The sequence below is a fragment of the Bison bison genome, unplaced genomic scaffold (genome assembly GCF_000754665.1).
Source record: "Bison bison bison isolate TAMUID 2011002044 unplaced genomic scaffold, Bison_UMD1.0 scf7180017864527, whole genome shotgun sequence".
NCBI classification, from domain to species: Eukaryota; Metazoa; Chordata; class Mammalia; order Artiodactyla; family Bovidae; genus Bison; species Bison bison.
In genome coordinates, this window is record NW_011495078.1 from 12,106,123 (window position 1) to 12,128,431 (window position 22,309).

The following is a 22,309-nucleotide window of genomic DNA, read 5'->3' on the forward strand; positions in this document are numbered from 1 at the left end:
AGGGGACGACAGAGGATGAGATGGCTGGATGGCATCACCGACTTGATGGATGTGAGTTTGAATGAACTCCAGGAGCTGGTGATGGACAGGGAGGCCTGGTGTGCTGCAGTTCATGGGGTTGGAAAGAGTCAGACACGACTGAGCAAATGAACTGAAGGAATGTCCTTACTGTGATTGGAACATCCAATCCAGGACCATGCTTCATATCTGCTTATGTCCATTAAGTCTCTCTTAATCTAGACTCATCCCTTAAAAAAAAAAAAAAAAGACTGAAGGAACACATGAATAAAATTTGAACTGAAAAATTGAGAATATACTTATTTACAAGGAAAGCTTTAAATAAAAAGGAATTAAAGATAGATCTGTAAACCAAAATATGAGATGAAATGTATAAAGGTATTTATGCCTTAGTCCATTAAATTCCCTAGGCAGCATTATCCCTATCCCTTAGTCCATAAATTCCCTAGGCAGATACCCCAGATGTATGAGGAGGGAGCTTACCGGGTGGCGCTAGTGGTAAAGAATCCATCTGCCAATGGACTGGCAGGCAGAAAAGGAGACATAAAAGACACGAGTTCCATCCCTGGGTTGGGAAGATCCCCTGAAGGAGGGCAGAGCAACCCACTCCAGTATTCTTGTCTGGAGAATCCCATGGACAGAGGAGCCTGGCGGGCAGGTCCATAGGGTCAAAAAGAGTCAGACGGGACTGAACAACATAGCACTCACGCATGTATGCGAAGGAAAGTTTTGGAAAAAGAACTAAGAATGTTATAATGCAATGCCTGGGGCTTCAGAGGACCTTAGCCTGGAGGCAAAATTTAACCTTTGGGAACCTCAACTTTTTAAGAAGGGCTCAGCAGTAGACCTTAGGCATGGTACTCGTAACACATCAACTACTTGGTTTTAACCAATTTAAAATCATTTGTTCAATTTGCATTAGCTTTGAAAAATTCAGTTCAAAGGATTTCACTTGGGCATTGGAGCTACTTAATTGGATATTCCTCCTTTAATCTGTAGTTTGTTTCTTCTGTTTTAATTTTTTTCCTCCATTTTAAAACTAAAATAACATACAAGTGCTTAAAACTACTGAAAACAAATGTAGAGCGTAGTGAATTACTTAATGACACACATCGTTGTATCAACCAAGTCAAGAGACAGAACTCTGTCAGCCAATCACCCATCGCATCCTAAAACCAACCCCCTCCTTCTAAAAGGAACCGATATCTAGATTTTCACAGTAACCCTCTACATTTCTTGATGTTTCACTTCATCAAGTGGTGTATCTCTATACACTAGTGCTTATTCTTCCTTATTTTCAAAAATTTTATGTCCTTCAAGCGTCTTTTCACCTACAGGTTCTTCCTCTACCCCTCTTTTCTTTATAGTAAATCTGTTGATCTGTGGAATTTCCCAGAGTCTGGATTTTGCACGTTGCATATACTCGAGGGTATCATTCGACATGTTCCTCTGTTCTCTGCATTGAGTGCAATTTGGCAGCTGCATCCAGCTGGTCCCTTTGGTAAGGCTATATACATAGTGTGCTGGGAACAACCCACTTAAGGTGTTATTTTAGATATGACTGTGATACATTTATGCTGCTCATTTTTATGTGGAAACTATTTTCTAACCTTTTAAGAAGAAGGTATGGGTCACAGTAGCTTTCCTAACCTCCCAGAGCTTCCTCTTCTATTGATTTTGGGCCACGTTTTTTTTTGTTTTTTTGTTTTTTTTAATGATGGCTTGCCTTCTGAGATCCCCTGGCTCTCTTTTCCCTCCTCTATTATTTCTCTCTATTGTCTTTACCTGACTCAATTTCAGCTCCATTCTCCATAGTTTCTCCTAAGTGATGGCCTGTCCTGGAAGATTAATTACTCCAGCTCACTGGAGCTGGACTGATCCAGCCTCTTCCGAGCTCCCAATTCCCACTGCTCTTCTCAGACTGTTCCCTGTGGTTTCCAGTGGCTCTCTGAGGGTTCCCTTCTTTGGTCCATCGAATGCCCTAGTGGTCCCCTCTATCTCCTCCTATACAGGCCCTGCTATAGCACACAAGACCTTGTGTCTGACTGATGCTTTATTTCTGGTGACTTGTACTTCGGGGTCTTGGACTTACACTTTGACACCCAGCTTTGCCATAAATGTGGTTCATGGGTGTTTTGATTTTGCCAAGTAGCAGTTTCTATGCGGGACCTTGGGTTTGTGAAGATCCAAAAACTATGATTCCACTTCCATCTTCTCAAGACTATCCATTTTAGAAAGCTATTTCCCTGTATTTTTTTTTTTTTAACCAAACTAAGATGAGGGTCTTCATTACTCACATACTGTGGGGTGAGGAGATGACTGCCACTGAAAAGAGGGTTTGTTACTCATGGTCTCCAGGAGGAGGAGACACGTCACAGCATGCAGGGCCACGTGGGGAAGCACCAGGGGCGGAAGCAGAAAGGGCAAGGACCGAGCATGCGCAGGAGGCATTACCGTGGCTTCCATGGGGAAAGGCAAGCTAAGTCAGGGTGAGGAGCTGGAGTCCTCGTAGTGGGCTCTGTGGGTGTCCGGCCATCTCTAGGTGTCTAATACCTGGAATAATTATGGGAAACAAATTCTGTGTTCGGAAGCCTAAGAGCCAGACCGAAGAAGGGGTTTGGGCTCTGGATTCATTCCCTTGCATGTTGGAGGTATGCTGGCAGGGGAACCATTTGCCATCTCTAAGAACTGGCCTGCTCTGGGAAGGGCAGTCTTTTCTCGCTCAGCGAGGCCCCAGATGCTGAAGCACCAAGAACATAGAAAATACTGAAGGAAAAAAAAAATCAGTGGTTCTTAGGGGCTCAGAGGGAAGAGAGGGCTCAACACACAGAGTAGAGGGGATTTTTAGGGCAGTGAACTCTTCTTTATGGTATTGTAAGGATGGATAAATGTCATTATACCTTTGTCAAAACCTACAGAAGGTACAACATGAACCCTAATGTGAACCTGGAACTGTAATAATAATGTATTATCACACTAATAATGTAAGATGTTAGTAAGAGGGGACACGGTGTATGGAGAGACAGCACGGGGGACCACTCTTGACTTTCTGCTCAATTTTTCTGTAAACATAGAGCTTTTCTAAAAAAATGAAGCCTATTAAATAAAACACAAAGTGATAACAAACAAAATCCTCAGATAGCTTTCTTCCAGTCTAAGAAATGGAAGATTATCCATAGCTGTATTTTTCCAGCAAGTCGCCCTTCCCCAGATTCTCTACTGGAGGTAAGCTTTGCCTCCTCTGGGACCTGCCTGTCACCACAGCCACAGCCAGTCAGATCAAACCACAGGGCTGCTCTGTGTGGTCACTGGGCTGCTCTACCACCCCACCTCTGCTGGCTTCCCAAACTTTCATCTGTCTTAAGCCTGCAATGTTCTTTATCCTTTACTCCTCGCATGTTTTGTAAGGAGCCGCTCCTGGTCTCAGATGTCCGTAGGGCCCCAGGAAGAAGCAAGGTCACAGGCTGCAACTAAGCAGGGATGAAGGACATCTGCCCAACCCTAGAAGAGCTGGACAAGGAGCAGGAAGTGATGCTGTTATCCCAAGAAGCTGTGCTCTCTGACCTCAAGCCCTAGAAAGCATGCTTGCTGCTATGGACTGAATTGTGTCCTTCAAATCCCTGTGTTGAAGCCCTAATCCCCCAAAGTGGCTGTATCTAGAGATGGGGGTCTTTAGAAGGTCATTAAGAATGTGGCTCTATCTAAAGATGGGGGTCTTTAGATAGTAATTAAGGTTTAATGAGGTCATACAGGTGAGGCTCTGATCTATTAGGATTGTAGCCTTGTAGGAAGAGAAAGAGAGATTTCTGTCTTTGCTCGGCTTGAGGACACAGTGAAAAGGTGGCCCTTGACAAGCCAGAAACAGAGTCCTCACAAGAATCTGACCATGCTGATACCTTGATCTCAGACTCTAATACTTAGAGAAATGAAATGTCTGTTGTTCAAGCCTTCCAGTCTTTGGTATTCTGTTATGGCAGCCTGAGCTAGGACACCTGCCAATGGCAAAACTGTTTCCTGGCATAAAGGAGATGATAAAGTGAATGAAAGATTCTTCCTGAGCTTTGAAAGTGAAAGTCGCTCAGTCGTGTCTGACTCTTTGCGACCCCATGGACTCTACAGTCCATGGAATTCTCCAGGCCAGAATACTGGAGTGGGTAGCCTTTCCCTTCTCCAGGGGATCTTCCCAACCCAGGGATCGAACCCAGGTCTCCCTCACTGCAGGTGGATTCTTTACCAGCTGAGCCACAAGGGAAGCTCAAGAATACTGGAGTGGGTAGCCTGTCCTGTCTCCAGCGGATCTTCCCGACCCAGGAATTGAACCAGGGTCTCCTGCACTGAGGGCGGATTCTTTACCAACTGAGCCATCAGGTAAGCCCAAGCTTTACCAGTATTTATTTATACAAAACTGGGAATTTTTTATCAGGTCTCTGAGCATCATCACTTTCATGAAAGACGGGTGAGCCAGCCACACCGGTTTCTGAGCTAGAATGTAAGAAGAAAATCCAATAGATATCTGAGTGTCTTGCTATGACAGAAATTCTGCTGGGCTCATTATTATAAAGCATCTGAAGAATTCCCATGATAACCTTGTAAAATAGTCATTTATTAATCCCAGTTTTCAGATAAAGCACAAAAATCAAAGACATTCAGAATCTACCCAGCTGCTAAATGACAAAGCAAAGGTTTAAACAGATTTACAGGCTGTAACACAGAGCTGTTCACACTCTCCCCAGTAACCACGGGATAAATTTTAGATACACACCCATCTCTGCTGCCTGGTGTGCACAGCTCGTTGCAGCAGGAAGATGAAGCAAAGGCAACAAGTGAAGTAGAAAGAACTTGCAGCACCCGAGACAGGCCTGCCTGTGACTCATGGTCATACAATCCACACTGAATTTGCTCATTATAAAACATGGATGATAAAATACCAACCTCGGAGAAATGTCGTACAACAGAGATTGGTAAACCAAGGCCTATGGGCCAAATCCAGCCTATGATTGGTTCTGCTACAGTCCAAGAGCAACCACAGGCTGTTAAGTGGTTGGGGGAAAAAACAGTAGCAATATATTTCATGACATGTGAAAACTCTATGAAATTCAAATGTCCATGTCCATACATAAAGTTTTATTGGAACCCAACCACAATCATCCATGTACATTATCTATGGCTGCTTTGCACAGCAGTGGCAGAGCTGAGGAGTCACCACAGAGATGGTACAGCCTGCAAAGCCTAACGAATTTATTCTCTGGCTCTTTTTGCCAACCCCTAAGGTGAAGAACAAGGAGATCAAGTTAGTCCATCCTAAAGAAAATCGACCTTGAATATTCACTGGAAGCACTGATGCTGAAGCTGAAGCTCCAATACTTTGGCCACCTGATGCAAAGAGCCGACTCACTGGAAAAGACCTTGATGCTGGGAAAGATTAAGGGCAGGAGGAGAAGGGCATGACAGAGCATGAGATGGCTGGATGGCAGCACCAACTCAATGGACCTGAATTTGAGCAAACTGTGGGAGATAGTGAAGGACAGGGAAGGGGCGAGCTGCAGCTCACAGAGCTGTAGAGACTCAGGCACGATTTGGTGACTGAACAAGGTGAAGAACAAACAAGGTGCATTTAAGTTAACAGCAGAGTGCACGGCACACCGTACAAGTTCAAGGACAGTGAGCTCAGAGTCCACTGGCAACCCAACCCCTCTGACCTTTACCAGCCTTCAGACTCTAGGTACCCACTAGCTGGCATGTTAGGTAGAGGGTCTTGATTCCTAAGTTCCATAGTGTCCCTGCCATGGGAAGGCGAATCAATGGTGGGGAAAAAAGCTGATTAAAAGATTTCTCTGCTCCTATGGGGCAGTCCCATGGGTCAGCTGTTGGACTCAAGGACAACATGGGCCTGACTTACATGTAAACATAGCGATCAACTCTACTAACAGACAAGCCATGGGGCAAGTCTAATTGAGCATAGAGCACAATTGATTACTAATTATCACTGGTTTATTCCCAGTCTTAGGAAACACATCTTAGACAGTGGAATGCATTCATTCTTAAGTGCTTAAGCTTTTTCAAACCCTTGTAATGAAGAATGCTCTGATGTGGGCTATTTAATGATAGAAATGATGAGAAAAGGGTGGAAGGCTGAGCTGCAATGTGAATTGCCTGGCCTTACCACCTTGGGACAAAGGTTCACAACCTTGCATGCTGGGGACCCTGGGGGGAACAATTTGTTTCCAGCACATCACATACAGATAAATAAACAAAGTCAGTAGTGACAGACAGCCCAGGTCTGGGCATTTGAGACCAACCATGCTTCCTGTTAAGCTTCCCAGACGGCATTAGTGGTAAAGAACCCGCCTGCCAATGCAGGAGACAAAAGAAATGTGGGTTCGATCCTTGGGTTTCGAAGATCCCCTGGAGAAGGGCATGACAACCCACTCCAGTCTTCTTGCCTGGAGAATCCCATGGACAGAGGAGTCTGCAGGGACCACAGTCCACAGTGCTGCACAGAGCCAGACACGACTGAAGCAACTCAGCACACGTGCAGGCTTCCTGTTGGTTTGTCAGTTGCGTGAGCAGCCTCCCAAATGAAGCCTGGCAGAGGCAATAATCACGACAGCAGTATTACAAGTAATAATGACAACACACCCATGTTCGCTGCAGCATTATTCACAACAAGGAAAGGCGAAGCAACCTAAATGTCCCTCGACAGATGAGTGGGTAAGCAAAATGTGATGGAGCCAACTATGGAATAGTATTCAGCCTTAAAAAGGAAGGACATTCTGACACACGCTTCAACATCGATGGAACTTGAGGACATCACACTAGGTGAAATAAGCCAGACACAAAAGAACAAATGCTATGTGATGCCACTTCCATGAGCTATCTGAAGTGATCAAACTCATAGAAACAGAAGGTAGAATGGTGATCACCAGGGGCTGGGGGGAGGAGGAAAGGAAGTAGTTGTTGATTGGGTGCAGAGTTTCAGTTTTATATAATGAAAGTCCTCTCTGTTGCACAACAATGAATATACGTCACACTACTGTACTGCACACTTACTTAAAAATGGCTAAGATGGTAAATTTCATGGTTATCTATTTTTGACCATAGTGAAAAAATGGTAATGATGATAATGGTAACAATAAAGTTTTATTGAAACAAATCCATGCCCATGCGTTTACACTACAAGGGAAGAGCTGAAGAGCTGGAGTAGAAACGCTCTGGTGTGGAAAGTCTATTCTAGTATTCACTATCTGGCCCTTGACAAACAAAAATTTGCTGCTCCCTGCTTTAGAATGTGGGCCTTGTTCACTGCTGAGTCTGCAGGAACTAGAGCACTCTGATGTATGGTAAGCTTTCAGGTAGTGGCCTGTATTTGTAACGATTAGCTTCTATGTCTTTAAGCCATCATTAATGGGTTTAGTGAATTTTGCAGTTGAACACACTCTAAAACAATAAGCAAACAGTGAAATCATAAAAATCAAGCCTGATAAAAGCTAAAAGAAGTCATCTCTGAAAGATCAACAGGTTTGTAAACCCTAGTGAAAGAGAAGCACCCACAGCCAATACAAAAGGCACCAAGCCTGAGGTCAGAAGATGAGGTCAGAATCCTAGCTCCGTCAATAGCTAACTGGTTGACCCAGAAACAGAACAATCCTCTTGCTATCCAGTCTCGGTACCCTTACGACTGCTAATTTACAGTTGAGAAAAGAAACTTCAGGAGGATCAGAACAGGATAAGACTGGAGTCAGGAAAACCACTGCAACTCTGAGTAATGCAGGCAGGTTGTTAGAAATAATGAGAAGAAATCTTCAGGTGTTTTGAGAATCATTAATACAGAACAAGTCTAAGAAACACTGTTCCGCTGAACTTGCTACATGGTATGATAATCATTTGTTTCCTTATCAACTCCCCTAAGCAGGCACTTCTAATGACTGCAAACAGTAACTACTGCTGACAAGCTGTGCCTTCAAAGCATGTGTCGTCTTCTGTATGAAGTTGGATGCTGGACTTGGCACTGGCACAAATAATTGTTAGACGCATAAATGAATGTGGAATCAGATGTGGCCCCTCTGTGGTCATTTGTCACATCAGAAAGAGGACTGGGAGTCAGGGCAGCTTCGATTTAATGTAAGCACCAGAAAATGGCCAAGAAGGCTTAGAAAGAGTCGCTCAGTCATGTCTGACTCTTTGCAACCCCATGGACTATACAGCCCATGGAATTCTCCAGGCCAGAATACTGGAGTGGGCAGCCTTTCCCTTCTCCAGGGGATCTTCCCAACCCAGGGATCAAACCCAGGTCTCCCACATTGCAAGTGGATTCTTTCCCAGCTGAGCCACAAGGGAAGCCCAAGAATACTGGAGTGGGTAGCCTATCCCTTCTCCAGCGGATCTTCCCGACCCAGAAATCAAACCGATGTCTCCTGCATTGCAGGCAGATTCTTTATCAACTGAGCTACCAGGGAATCCCAGAAGGCTTAGAGGTTAGAAGTATGTTGAGAAAACACAGTTTGTGCCCATCTTTAGATACATGTTAGATCCCCCAGTCTTCCCCTATTCCAATCCAGTAACAGTTCTCTTTCTACACCATAAATCAGATCATGTCACACTCTCTTTAAAATGCATTTACAGCTTCCCAAACATATTAGTTCAGTACAGAGCTGTGCTGTCCCCACACACGTGACCACTGAGCACTTGAAATACAGCTGATCTGGCTGTGACAGTCACATACATATTGGATTCAAAGACTGAGCAGGGGAAAAAAAAAGTAAAATCTCCCATTCCTAGGTTTTGATGTTGATTTCAAGTTGAAATGATAATGATTTTGGATGTTTTATATCAAATTAAGTGCTAGAAAAATTGAAATAAAGTTTGTGGCTTGTATTCTATTGCTAGTGGGTAGTAATGGGACAGAAAGCCCTTTGAAATAGACCCGGCTCCCTGCTCACCTTTCAGGGCTTTTATCTTTCCCGCCTTCAGCAGAGCCCTCCTCCACCTACCTCTGAACTTCAGCCTCATCTGCAGGTTCCTGAACAGCCTACTTGCTACCTGGGCTTTGGCATCTGGTGCCCGCCTCCCTGGAACACCCTATCAGGTCAACTCCTCCTGGCCTCAGAGGACTCAGTTTCGCCGTATCTGGGAGGGTTTCCTGATCACAAGTGTCGCTTGCGGTCCCCAGCGCCCCACGTGCCACATGCCTTGAACTGGCCACTGACTCAGTTCGATTGTTATTGTTGTTGTTTAGTCGCTCAGTCGTGTCCAACACTTTGTGACTCCATAGACTGTGGCCCACCAGGCTCCTCTGTCCATGGGATTCTCCAGGCAAGAGTACTGGAGTGGGTTGCCATTTCCTCCTCCAAAGACTCAGTTTGATGCCCCACCTGGATCCTACATTCTCTCCATCTTACTCCTGTTGGGTCCCCAGTGGCCAGCAAAAGTCCTAGGCACTCAGTGTGGACTGAATGAAAAGGTAGATAGAAATGCAGTCAATAAATTTACACCCTAAAAGGGTGCCTCATAAAAGGCAGACTAGGATACAAGCTTGAGAAAGTGCCATCAGCCAAAAGAGAAAAAGTCACAATAAGTTATATTCTAAACTTTGGGATCAAGTCAATGAAACCTTTTTAAAGACATACATGACATATTTAGCAAACTTCAAATGCTTGATCAACAACAACACTCTAAAGCAGGTAACTATACTCCAATAAAAATTAAAGAAAAAAAAAGGCTTGAACTCATAGATAATACAACTCTGTGCCTTTGGAGCTGAACTGAGATAAATCCTTGACCATGAATGCAAACACGAGTGCATCAGTGTGTTCACTGGAGCATCATTTGTAACAGCAGACAATTCAGTACAATCTAAGTATCCCACCCTTTACAGCAAAGTCTGTAAGCGATGGTATATCCATTCAATGGAATAGTATGAAACTGTGAAAAGGAAGGAAGTAGACTCTATGTACCGAAAAGGAAAGATCTCAGGATATAGGTGTAGTGTGTGGGTGGAGTATAGGGCACTGTGTTGCTTCTTCACATGATCATATTTCAAAAATATGTGTTTGTGTGCACATACACACAGACTTTTACAGGAAGGATACACAAGACTCTGGTGCTGGTGGCTCCTGGAGGGAGAGGGAGAGAGAGGTGGCCTGCACTGCGCACTCTGTGGACCTGCTAATCATGAGCACACATTACTTTCAAAGACAGATCATCAAGGGCTTCCTGGGTACTTTTTCTGGTGTACACTTCCGTCAGGCCCAGAAAGGTCCCAATTATTTCCCTCTCTTAAGTCGAACAGATGGCAAAACAGCAACGTCTCATGGACATCACCTACCGTGATCTTCTTGTGGTCGGGAAACTCAAGGCCAAAATAGTCTCCTTCCACAAGGTTGAGGTGGTTGCACACGGCATCCAGCAGCACTTTCCCGGGGGCTCTTTGCTGGGAACAAACAGAGCAGTTGTTACGGCCTCTGAGACAGGCAGCTACGGAAACAAACCACGGCTCCCACAGCAGGAGGCCCCTCATGCCTGGGTCTGTAAGAGCTCCCCACCCACCACCCCACAAACCCCAGGCCACCAGCCCCGCTGTGCACACTGCTGGTTCCCGTCCCATGCTGCTCTCATGCTTAGAGGCTGATCTCTGCCATCGTTTCCTCACCCCAATGCCGGGCACTACGCCCCTTAAAAAAAACGGACAAATACCATACGGTATCACTTGCATGTGGAGTGTAAAATATGACACAAATGAAATTACCTACAGAACAGGAACAGACTCACAGACAGACAACAGACTTGTGGGTGCCGAGCGGGAGGGGGCGGATTGGGAGTCTGGGATGAACGGATGCGGGCTACGATACAGAGGATGGGAAACAAGGTCCTGCTGCAGAGCACAGGGCACTCTATTCAGTATCCTGTGATGAACCGCCGTGAAAAAGAAGTGTGTATGTATGTATAACAACCCCTTTGCTGTACAGCAGGGTTCAGGATAGGGGAAAGCACAACACTGTAAAATCAACTTCAATAGAACACATAAAAATGCACTTTATTTTTTAGAGCAGTTTCCAGAAAGTTAAGCAGGAAGTGCGTACCGAGAGTACGTGTGTACCAGGTGCCCACCACACCCGGGGCCTCCTCTTACTGACATACTGGAATAGTATAATACATTTGCCACAACTGTGGAGCCAACATTAATACATTACCACCGTGTGAAGACCACAGCGTACACTAGGATTCACTGTGTCTATAGTCTATGGGTTTTGACAAAGGCATAACATCATAAAGCCCCCGTCACAGGATCACACGGGCGAGCTTCATCAGCCCTAAACATCCACTGTACTCCCCTCTTGCACCCCTCCTCCTTCCCCCTACCCTGAACCCCTGGCAACCACTGATCTTTTTACAGTCTGCATTTTGCCCCTTCCACGATGTCGCATAGCTAGAATCATACAGTATGGAGATTTTCCAGATTGGTGTTTTTCACTTAGTGTCATGAATTCAAAATTCCCCCCATTCTTGTCATGGCATGCTCATCATTTCTTTTTATTGCTGAATAATATGCCACTGCCTGAGGGGAGTACAGTTTGCTTAACCATTCATCTACTGAAGAATATCTCAGTTGCCCAAGTTTTAGCAATTATGAATATAGTTGCTACAAATATTATTTGTGTGCAGTTTTGTGTGGGTGGAAGCCTTTATGATCCCATGCCCATTTTGTGACAGCTGAAAGCCTGTCCCTGGGTCCTCTCCCTCCCCAACAAATGTGGCAGAATGCATGGCTTTCTTCTCTAGACTTTGTACAGCCTCATCTAGACGTCATATGCATGAGCGTAAAAGCCATAGGTTATGTTTTTTTCTATTTATTTAAATTAAAAAAAATTTTTTTACAACGTTGTGTTGGTTTCTGCCATACAACAAAGTCAGAAAGAAAAGAACAAATAGAGTGTTTTTAAGGCCATGGGTTCTTAACCGCCTTACCCAGGATGCCCAGTGAAAGAAGAAATGAATATAATCACTCATTCCATCCTATTCTACTAATATGTAGTTCAGTATCCACAAGTCTGTCTCTCTGATGAAGCTCTGGGCTACACGGTCACCTTTCTGTTCCTCCTGGCAGAGTCCCTGGCATTCCTTCAATGTCTGCTGAAATCCGTATTACACATACATATCCCATAGCTTGAGTCTATAGTGAAAGGGAAATGATTTGCAAGAATCCATTTTCTACCCTCAACAGCTTAGCATCATACGCCTTGGTTTCATTTCACTCTCTGGTCAATTCTTAAAGGAAAGAAAGTGAAAGTAAAAGCCACTCAGTCATGTCCGGACTATACAGTCCATGGAATTCTCCAGGCCAGAATACTGGAGTGGGTAGCCTTTCCCTTCTCCAGGGGACCTTCCCAACCCAGGGATCGAACCCAGGTCTTCTGCATCGTATGCAGATTCTTCACCAGGTGAGCCACTAAGGAAGCCCCAAAAACATGGAACGCTTCACAAGTTTGCATCATCTGCTAATAATCTGCTAATCTTCTCTGTATCATTCCAATTTTAGTGTATGTGCTGCTGAAGGGAACACCAATTCTTAAAGACTCACTTGTAAAAACAGATACAATTCCACCACACAGATCAAACCCAGCAAGAAAAAATGTTTCAAAGACCTTGTCATCTCCAGTTACTGGTTTTATACTTTCACCTCCCTTCTGTGAAGAGCAGAGCAATTTAGAAGCCACTTAGTAACCCAGGAGACTAAAGGCAGTAGAGTCAGACCCTGACAAGCGCCAACGACAGGCACGTCCATTAGGCTGCCCAACAGCATGACCTGAGGAGCCAGCGATAAAGAATCTCTCTCTTTTTTTAAACAGACACCACTTTATGCTCCTACATTCCTCATTGGAATTCAGAAGATGCTCACAGCTATCTAAAGGCATGCGCAGTCTCCATGCATAATCTCAAATTCACAAGGCTCTAGACATTGAATGCCTGGTCCAAAGTAACTGGGAGAGCCGTCCCAATTACCCTGCTGGCACAACTAACGTGTGATGGAGTATAAACCCCATTCGTGTCAATCAAACAGATCCCCGCCACCCTATCCAGCACACACGTGCGTGTCCAACTCTGCAACCATAAGAACTGTAGCCCGCCAGGTTCCACTACCTGTGGGATTTCCCAGGCAAGAATACTGGAGTGGATTGCCATTTCCGCCTCCAGGGGATCTTCCTGACCCAGGGATCAAACCCGTGTCTCCTGCATTGGCAGGCGGATTCTTTACCACTGAGCCACCAGGGAAGTTGCCCACCCAGCACACACACGCACGCGCGCACACACACACACACACCCCCCTGGATTTATCCAGTGTTAACAGCTGCATGGATTACTGGTCACCAATCTTTTTTCCCACCTCTCTGGCAGAGCAATATCATATTGAGAGCACTTGGGAATTCACTAGCCAGGCCCATGGGGTCCTTGGGTTCAAATTCTCACACCTGCCTCCATAGAGTTACATGAAGAACTTAGACACAGCTCCTTGTTCGGGGGTCTCCTCTCCATCGAGTAGAATCTGCAGACACCAGCTAATAAAACCATGATGGGAATGTGTTGGGTGCCGAGAACTTGTAGAGAAATTTCTGTATCTTTTTTTTTTTTTTTAAGAGAAGACCACATTCTAGTTTCACAATTCTTCTTTCTCACCATTCTTGACATTTCCTACTTGTCTTAAAATGCAGCACCAATTATCTGACCAGCTGGCAAGCACTCACTATCTTCCAAAGAATTCCTGGAACTAAGTGAATTTGATAACTTCATCTAGATTTACAGGGGCTGGGAAATGAGACTTTACAATTCAACGCTGAAAGTCTAAACAAGTTTAAAAAAATCAGAAATCAGCATACCATGGACACCTTTATAGAACAATGTTCAACTAAGCACTTGGTGGAACATACTGAGGAGAGAGAGTATTACTGCTGAATTAGGTCCTTGGCGGAGTTGCCAGGGATTTTTGTGACCATACCTGAGCACACTGACCATACTGGTAATAATAAGAGGCTAGAAATAGATGTTTGGAGTCAATCTAGTCAATACATGATATAAGTTTTGTCTTAAGTCTTAAAAATTTCCTTAAAATTTATTACTTTGCACAAATCTTTGACACAAAATGACTTTCCAATGGGACCCCAGTTTTTATATCGGGAGAAGTTAATTTCAAGTTTGGGCTTCCCTGGTGACTCAGACAGTAAAGAATCTGCCCACAAATGCAGGAGATGCAAGAGACGTGGGTTCGATCCCTGGGAAGATCTCCAGGAGTATCTTCCGGAGAAGGGAATGGCTACACTCCAGTTTTCTAGCCTGGAGAATTCCACGGACAGAGGAGCCTGGTGGGCTACAGTCCATGGGGTCGCAAACAGTCAGACATGACTAACACTTTCATACTTTTCACTTGACTGATATTATAGCTCTTAAAATTGGCCTGTAAAATAGATGCCTTTAATGCATTACATGAATTCTCCTGTCAACACCGGCTATCTTCAGGGATATAAGGAAAGCCAGTATGTAGAATTACTAGCAAGTATTTCTAAGGGTTGGAATGCAGTCACTACATGACAACTGCATGGGAAAAGGGACAGGGCATTGACGTCTCAATGCACACCAGGCAGCTATGCCTAAAATGTTTCTAGACACCACAACAGCAAAGTTCAGGGACCCTATTCTCTTCTAGGAGTTAGTGTAGAAATGTCTGGGTTTCATTAATGCACCCAGAGCTGAATTCAGCTTCAGAGGAGGCACCTCAGAGAAGGGAAGCCAGAGAAGTTTCATCCACGTTCTTTAAGAAAAGTCATCCCCTCCTTCCTTCCAATAGTGGATCTGCTCCATTAATTATCAACATCCTTCCTTTATGCTCGTCTCCAAGGAATTCTTTGAACTTCACATTGTAAGTTATTCTGCTCAAAAATCACACCACGGAATCTAAAATGGATGGTTGCGCAACCCTGTGAATGTACTTAACACCTCTGAATTGTCCACTTAAGAATGGGCAAAATGGTAAATCTTTTGCTGCGTTCATTTTACCAAAATTTAACAAAGCAGAAGAAAGAAGACCAGAAAAAAAAAAGTAACCAGAGGATGGTATTCATATCTACAAATGATCTACAAAAGAGGGTTACTCACAATAGAGCCTGTTTAAAAGCTATTTTTAAGAACAACAAAATAAAGAATCCACTTCCTTTACATTAGGTCTTAGAATAACACTGAGGGCGGTAGGGCCCAGCTCAAGGTGAGTGGCCGCGAAGAGCCTTATCACATGGGGGAAATGAGCGAATATCCATGCGTGTGACGAAAAGGCTGTTAGTATTTGACAGCGCAAAGGGCTCTTTTACCTGTCTGGCAAAAAAAAGGGCATGATATGAACATTTTTGGAAGTAACCACAAACCGCGCTCCTGGGACAGGCTTTGCACTAGACGGATGATGGGATCCAACAGCTAAGAGTCCACCAGCCCTCTGCTGCTAAAACAAACCTGTGAGTGAGCAGTGGCAAAAGCACAGATTAAGCTGGCAGAACACAAAGAAAAGACGCTCAGAACATTCATCTGTAAAGGCACTTTCTCAAAGAGCGGTTTCCTCTAAGAAACACAGAGACTTACATTTACGACTGCACAAACGATCATACGTGAGGAAGGAAAACCACGGCACGTAGGCATCATTTGAAAACCTAGGCATGTTAATAGTGGTTTAACATGAAAGGGACCTTACAATGAATGTTTTCCTAATTGTTCCCAAGTGTTTCTACTGGGGCTGAGAGGCCAGACCTCTGAGACTCCCAGAGCCTCTAAGAAGTAAGAGTCTGGCCGACCCCACACATGGCCAGTCTGGATTGAAACAGTCCAGAAGCATACTCCTTACAGAGAAGAAACCAAATAATAATTATATGTTATATTTGAGAGAGCAAACTGGTGATTAGTGAAACCACATAATCAAATTTTGATCACTTTTTCTTATTGGCTACTTTCAATTATGCTCCAAGAGGCATGTGACTTTTAATCTGATGCACAAATAAGGTGGCTGATTGCCTACTGGAGTCCCCACAGCTTTCTACATTTTGAACAGGCTTTTCATGGAATCCTATAAAATTAAATTTTAGGAGGAGGTTTACATTCTTGGGGAGTGTCTGGCAACGAAGCGGTGAATAATAAATAGTACGAATTCACACAGAGCTTCAAGCTATTAAAAATGGTGAATCAAAGTCGCTTTGGTTTATTGTGCCTTTAAAATATGTCTGTGCCTTCAGGTTATTTCTGTCACATCAGGTTTTATGAGGAAGTATTTTCTTTCTCCTCTAAAAGAATAAAGACAATTCTTTCTGGGTTGGGAGTGTCTTCTACACCCTCCTCACCTCCTCTGCAGGGCTGAACAAAGGAGTCACCTCACTTGATAGAAGCTAACGTCTGCCATGCTAAAATAATCTCATAGATGGAAATGGATAAAGATAACATTTGACCAAGTTCACAAAACATGCGTCTGCTGAGCTTTCAGAGAGTGGTTTCTGGGAAGTATTTTGTTTTCCTCTCATTTGGGATTAACGTAACCATGACAACCAGGGCATGCTCTTCTCCTGCAAGAGGGAAAGGCTCTCTCAAAGCCTTCGGCCCCTTTTTGCTACCATTATTACCCATTAGAACATTGTTCAGATTTCCACAGCCCACTAACCCTCCACACAGGCACTGTTAACACCGCAAATTCTCCTCCTGCCCCTTTGGCAGGTTTTGAACAGCTGGGTGGAAGTATTAATAGCTACGGTGGCTTAAGAAGCCTGGGGTACATTTGTCAAGTGAGTAGCCACATACAGGCACTGTGCTAGGGGCCGAGGGAATGGAGATCAATTCAACACGTCTCTTTCTCTCTGAGTCAAGGGTCAGACACTAAAGCGACAAAGCGACTAAATTAGAATGTATGATAAGTGCTAAGTTAGAGAGAGACACACACACACGCAAAGTGCACGCACACTCTGATGTCATTTCTCAGAAGGATACTAATCTTATGCTATCAGGGCTACACCCTTACGACCTCACTTGGCCCTACGTACACCTCCTTATTCCAAAGACAGCCCCACTGGGAGTTGGGGTGGCCATGAACGAATTATGGAAAGTGGGGACACCAATCAGCCATGGTACATGGGGCCATGAAAAGACTGGAGATGCTGTCAACCCCTTCGGATCAACGGGAGAAAAAAAGAAAACTCTGACTGCAAAGTATGTAGCACAGAGCCTGGCACGGAACACCAGTTCTCTGGTACCGTAGCTTCCACTGTGATGGGGAAATGCTAGCTGATGGAATAAAGGGCAGGGGGATGGGTTGACAGTGAGGAGGATGTCTTGTTTCCCAGCCCCATGGGCACGTCTCTGCATGGTCGCGGGATGGAAAACCCATCTCTGTGCTGCTGGGTGTGTGACCGTGTCCCCAAGGGCAGAGTCCAGGTCCAGAGTTGGGTAGGCTTCCTCTGCCCTAGAATTCCACTGGAGGTGACGAGGGCGGAGCCTCTCCCATCTGTGGGCCCAGCAATCACCTGAGGACCCTGGTAAGCTACAGGAGCTGATTCGGGAGGGCTGGGGTGAGCCCTGAGAGTCTGTGTTTCTAAGAAGCTCTCAGGGATGCTGCAAAGACTCTGCTTTGAGAGCAAGGGGCCAGTCATATCGCTACAAGGACATACGGCTGTCCTGGTGGCTCAGACGGTAAAGAATCCGCTCAATGCAGGAGACCCGGGTTTGATCCCTGGGTCAGGAAGATCCCCTGGAGAAGGGAATGGCTACCCACTCCAGTATTCTTGTCTGGAGAATCTCATAGACAGAGGAGCCTGGGGGGCTACAGCCCGTGGGGTCGCAAAGAGTCAGACATGACTGAGTGACTCTCACTCACTCACCAGGCAGGGCTGGCCCACTTGGAGGTCTCTGGGTCCAATCTCCATTTGGGGATAACTTCAAGCTTGAGACTCAACCATAGCAAAAAATACCAAACCTACTGTTATGTGCTGAAATGTGTCTCAAAAAAAATAAATAAATAAAGTGAACTGATGGTTAAAAAAAAAAATAAAGGCAATATGTGGTTCCAGTTTAACCCTGGATAGAATCTTGAGATAAGGAGGAAAGACTGCTTTAAACAAAACAACTTTGGGACAATTAACAAATTTTACAAATGGAATGTAAATTGTAAAACAGTATATACAGGTTTAATTTTCTGAATTTGATAACCATACTGTGTTCACGTAAGAAAATGTGCTTGTCCTTAGGAGACAGATCTGTAGTGTTTAGGAATAAAGTGAAAAGTGATATCTAACTTACTTCTCAAATGGTTAAGACAAAAATAATGTTGATCTGAGAGTGTGTGTGTGTGTGTGTAAAGAGAGAGTGAGAGAGAAAGGGATTTTTTTGTTGACAAAAAAATCAACAATTCGTTATTCTCGACCAAGAGTATCTGAGACGTCTTTGTACTACTGCAATTCTGTAATTTTGAAGATAATCGAAATATAAAGTTAGAAATACTATTAAAAAAAAAAAAGATATGAAGTCCTAGCTCGTGGTCCCTGTGAATGGAAGCAGGGTCTCTGCAGAGGTGACTGAGTGAAGTTGAGGTCATTAGGGTGGGCCCTAGCCCAACATGATGAATGCCCTTATAAGATGGTATGAAGACAGAGACACACGTGTCATGACCGAGGCAGAGACAAGTGATGCGGTGGTGAGCCAAGGCCCGCCAAGGATGGACAGCCCCCACCAGAGGCTCAGAGGGAATATGGCCCTGCTGGTACATTGACGCTGAACTTCTAGCCTCCAGCACTGCGAGAGAAGAAATTTCTGATGTTTCAAGCCATCAGTTTGTGGTTCTTTGTTATAGCAGTACTATCCAACTCATTTGGCCACCCTCCATGGGGCGTTACTGACCTTTCAGGCACGTGGGGCACAGATCATACAGTTACGTGACGAACTGCACTGTCCCTTGTAAATGAAGAGATAGTGAAATTATAACAGGTTAAGTGGACTGGAGATAACATAAACATTCTGGCCTTGAACATTCCTCCAACTCAAAAAATCAAATAAACTCAGTAAGTCGTAGACTAATGATAGGCGGTGATTGAATTTTTTCCTGCTAATTATTAAAAGGTGTTCCTCTATTTCCTGTTGCTGTGCTGTTAGTCGCTCAGTCCTGTCCAACTCTTTGCGACGTCATGGACTGTAGCCTGCCAGGCTCCTCTGCCCACAGGACTCTCCAGGCAAGAACGCTGGAGTGGGCTGCCATGCCCTCCTCCAGGGGACCTTCCCAACCCAGGAATCAAACCCAGGTCTCCTGCATTGCAGGCAGATTCTTTATCATCTGAGCCACCAGGGAAGCCCAAGAATGCTGGAGTGGGTAACCTATCCCTTTTCCAGGGCATCTTCCCAACCCAGGGATTGAACCAGGGTCTCCTGCACTGCAGGCGGATTCTTTACCAGCTGAGCTACCAGGGAAGCCCCGTTGCTGCTCTAGATATGAGCTGTGTTCTACGATCAAAATTCTTTTTATATCCTAGTCTCTTCTGGACCCTTCTGCCCATGAGTGGGGAGAGGCGGGGTCCAGGCTGGGAGGTCACCCAGCTCACACACGCTCTCCCCATCCCAGTCCTCCATCCAGGGCTCCCCCTTCCTGGCCCCCCAGCATGTAGTCAGGAGCTGCCACTGAAGGAAGCAGAAGGCCAAGAATACAACTCAAGAAACCCCCTAGGAACTCACTGATCTATCCATAAATATATTTTTCTTAGAAATTTTACAAGGCTACTGCCAGCTTGGGCCTAATAGAAATGATTGGGAAGATGATACTTGTATTTCCCTGGCAGTCCGGTGATTAAGAATCCGCCTTCCAATGCAGGGGACATGGGTCGGATTCCTGGTTCGGGAAGATTCCATGTGTCGTGGGGCAACTAAGCCCACAAACCACAATGACAGAAGCCCGCAGTCTGCACACCCTAGAGCCTGTGCCCGCAACAAGAGAAGCCACCACGATGAGAAAGGCGAGCACCACAACGAGAGAGCAGCCCCCGCCCTCTGCAAGTAGATAAAGACCACGGGAAGCAACGAAGACCCAGCGCAGCCAAAAACGTGTGCGTTCAGTCGTGTCCAACTCTTTGCGGCCCCGTGGACTGTAGCTGCCAGGCTCCTCTGTCCATGGGATTCTCCAGACAAGAATTCTGGAGTGGGTGGCCATTTCCTCCTCCAGGGGATCTTCCCAACCCAGGGATCGAACATCTGTCTCCTGCGTCTCCTGCATTGGCAGGCAGATTCTTTACCACTAGCACTACCTGGGAATCCCAGCCAAAAATAAATAAATAAAAGAAGATGTGGCTAAAGATGGCACACTGAATCCTTGCAGCTTATCTCCACAATACCCAGAAACCCTGCTTTAAAAAAAAAAAAAAAAAGTAAAGAAATGAAACAAGGAATAAATCCATAGAGCAAATAAAATGAGAAGACAGACAGTAGGTGACAGATTTCCCCCAAATTTTAGAAGATGACAGAGGAGCAAACTGCAGTCTAATTACAGAGGAGAAGAGACGCGGCAATAAGGGAGCAGCCTAATTCCGCAGAACTCCCCAAAAGGTCAGGAGTGGGAGACGCCAGGTACTTCCGCTGCTTCAGGGTAGAGTTAAAAACTTTTAAAAACACTGTAATTTGTATCCTCATATAGCTCAGAGTTTATAAGGAACATTACCCCAGGAGGTTATAAAAAGGAGTATTTGGTTAACGAGAAAGAGCTCTTAGAAAAAGAAAAAAAAGCACAGTAGAAATAAAAATGTCATGGGGAGAGTTTAAAGACACAGTTGAAAATTCTCCTAGAAACCAGACCAGGCCACCAATGAATGAATGGGAGCGAGGGGAGAAGGCCAGACATTTAGAGGGTCAGCAACTGAACCAACTCTGGGACCCTTACAACAGAGAGACCCCAGGGGAAGGGGGACGATGCAAGAATAACATAAGGAAGTTTCCAAGACTGAAAAAGGGTCAGAGGGTATCTCGCAGAATGAATGAGTGTAAATCTATTTCAAGGCAAATCATTGGAGAACTTGGGAACACCAGGAAAGACAAAGGATTCTAAAAGTAACAAGTGTGTGTGCGTGCTAAGTCGCTTCAGTCGTGTCCAACTCCTTGCGACCCCATGGACGGTAACCTGCCAAGGTCCTCTGTCCATGGGATTCTTCAGGCAAGAATACTGGAGTGGGGTGCCATTCCCTTCTCCAGGAGATCTTCCCAACCCAGAGATCGAACCCAGGTCTCCCGCACTCAAGGCAGATTCTTTACCAGCTGAGCTACCAGATGAGTTTCTTTTTTTTTTTTTTAACCACTAGTGCCACCCAGGAAGCCCAAAACTAATGAGAAAAGCAAAGGCTAGTGAATTGGAAGGGCTCAGGACTTCTGGGCGGTAGGCTGGAAGCCAGAACAGAGTCCCAACCATATCCTCTTATGGGGTATCACTAATAATGTCTGTGTGACGTGCAGGAGTCAATGAAGATGCACCTGCCCCGGGGTGTGTGTGTGTGTGTGTGGATGGGTGCCTCTGCACTCGCACGACGCACCTAAGCTGTACCCCAGGGACACTCCAGGCTACAGGGCATGGAGTTGGCACCATGGGCATGCTCACCGTGGAGCTGAGATTCCAATGCAGCTTCAGAGAATCTGCTCCCAAGACTGTATTTCCCTCTTTTCTCCTCTAAGACTTCCATGCCCAATTTTGAGGACACAAACTGTCCTAGAGAAAATGTGCTGATAAAACCAAGGGAAGAGACTGCATTTGCCAGTGTTGTAACTTGGGGCACCCAGGCCAGTCAGTATGGCACATGGGCTGATACATAGTTAGTGTGACCGTAGTATGACACAGCCCCCGCGGGCAGGCTGAGTGTCACATAAACCAGCAGTGACCTGCTGCAAAGGCAGGACTCCTCAGTTAACCATGAAATCGGACAGTTGACATGTGGGGGATGTTTCTCATGCTGTGTCTCCAGCCCCTCGGGGGCCTTAGAGAAGCACTGTAATAAAATTATTAAGAACACAAACTCAGGGGCCACGTGCATTCTTGCAAATCCCAAATCTCCACTTCAGGCACTGTGACCTGGGATATGTTAAGTCTTTGGGCCTCAGCTTCCACTTCTGTAGAACGGGTGCATGACTGAACACTTCCTAGGATGTGGGGAAGATGAAATAACTCAGTATATAGCAAACCCAAGGACAGTACGGTACCCAGAACAAAGCAAGCTCTCCCAGGTATTAGCTATGATAGGGGGGAGGGAGAGGAAAGGGG

General features: G+C 45.2%; 1 protein-coding gene across 1 annotated transcript in view; it reads right to left on the bottom strand.

Annotated features, from left to right (window-relative positions):
* The window catches only part of FARP1 (FERM, RhoGEF (ARHGEF) and pleckstrin domain protein 1 (chondrocyte-derived)), a 275,711-nt gene that overhangs the window by 97,404 nt on the left and 155,998 nt on the right, over positions 1-22,309 (bottom strand). The window contains 1 exon segment of the mRNA XM_010831560.1: positions 10,343-10,447. Coding sequence (XP_010829862.1) covers positions 10,343-10,447 — 105 coding nt within the window.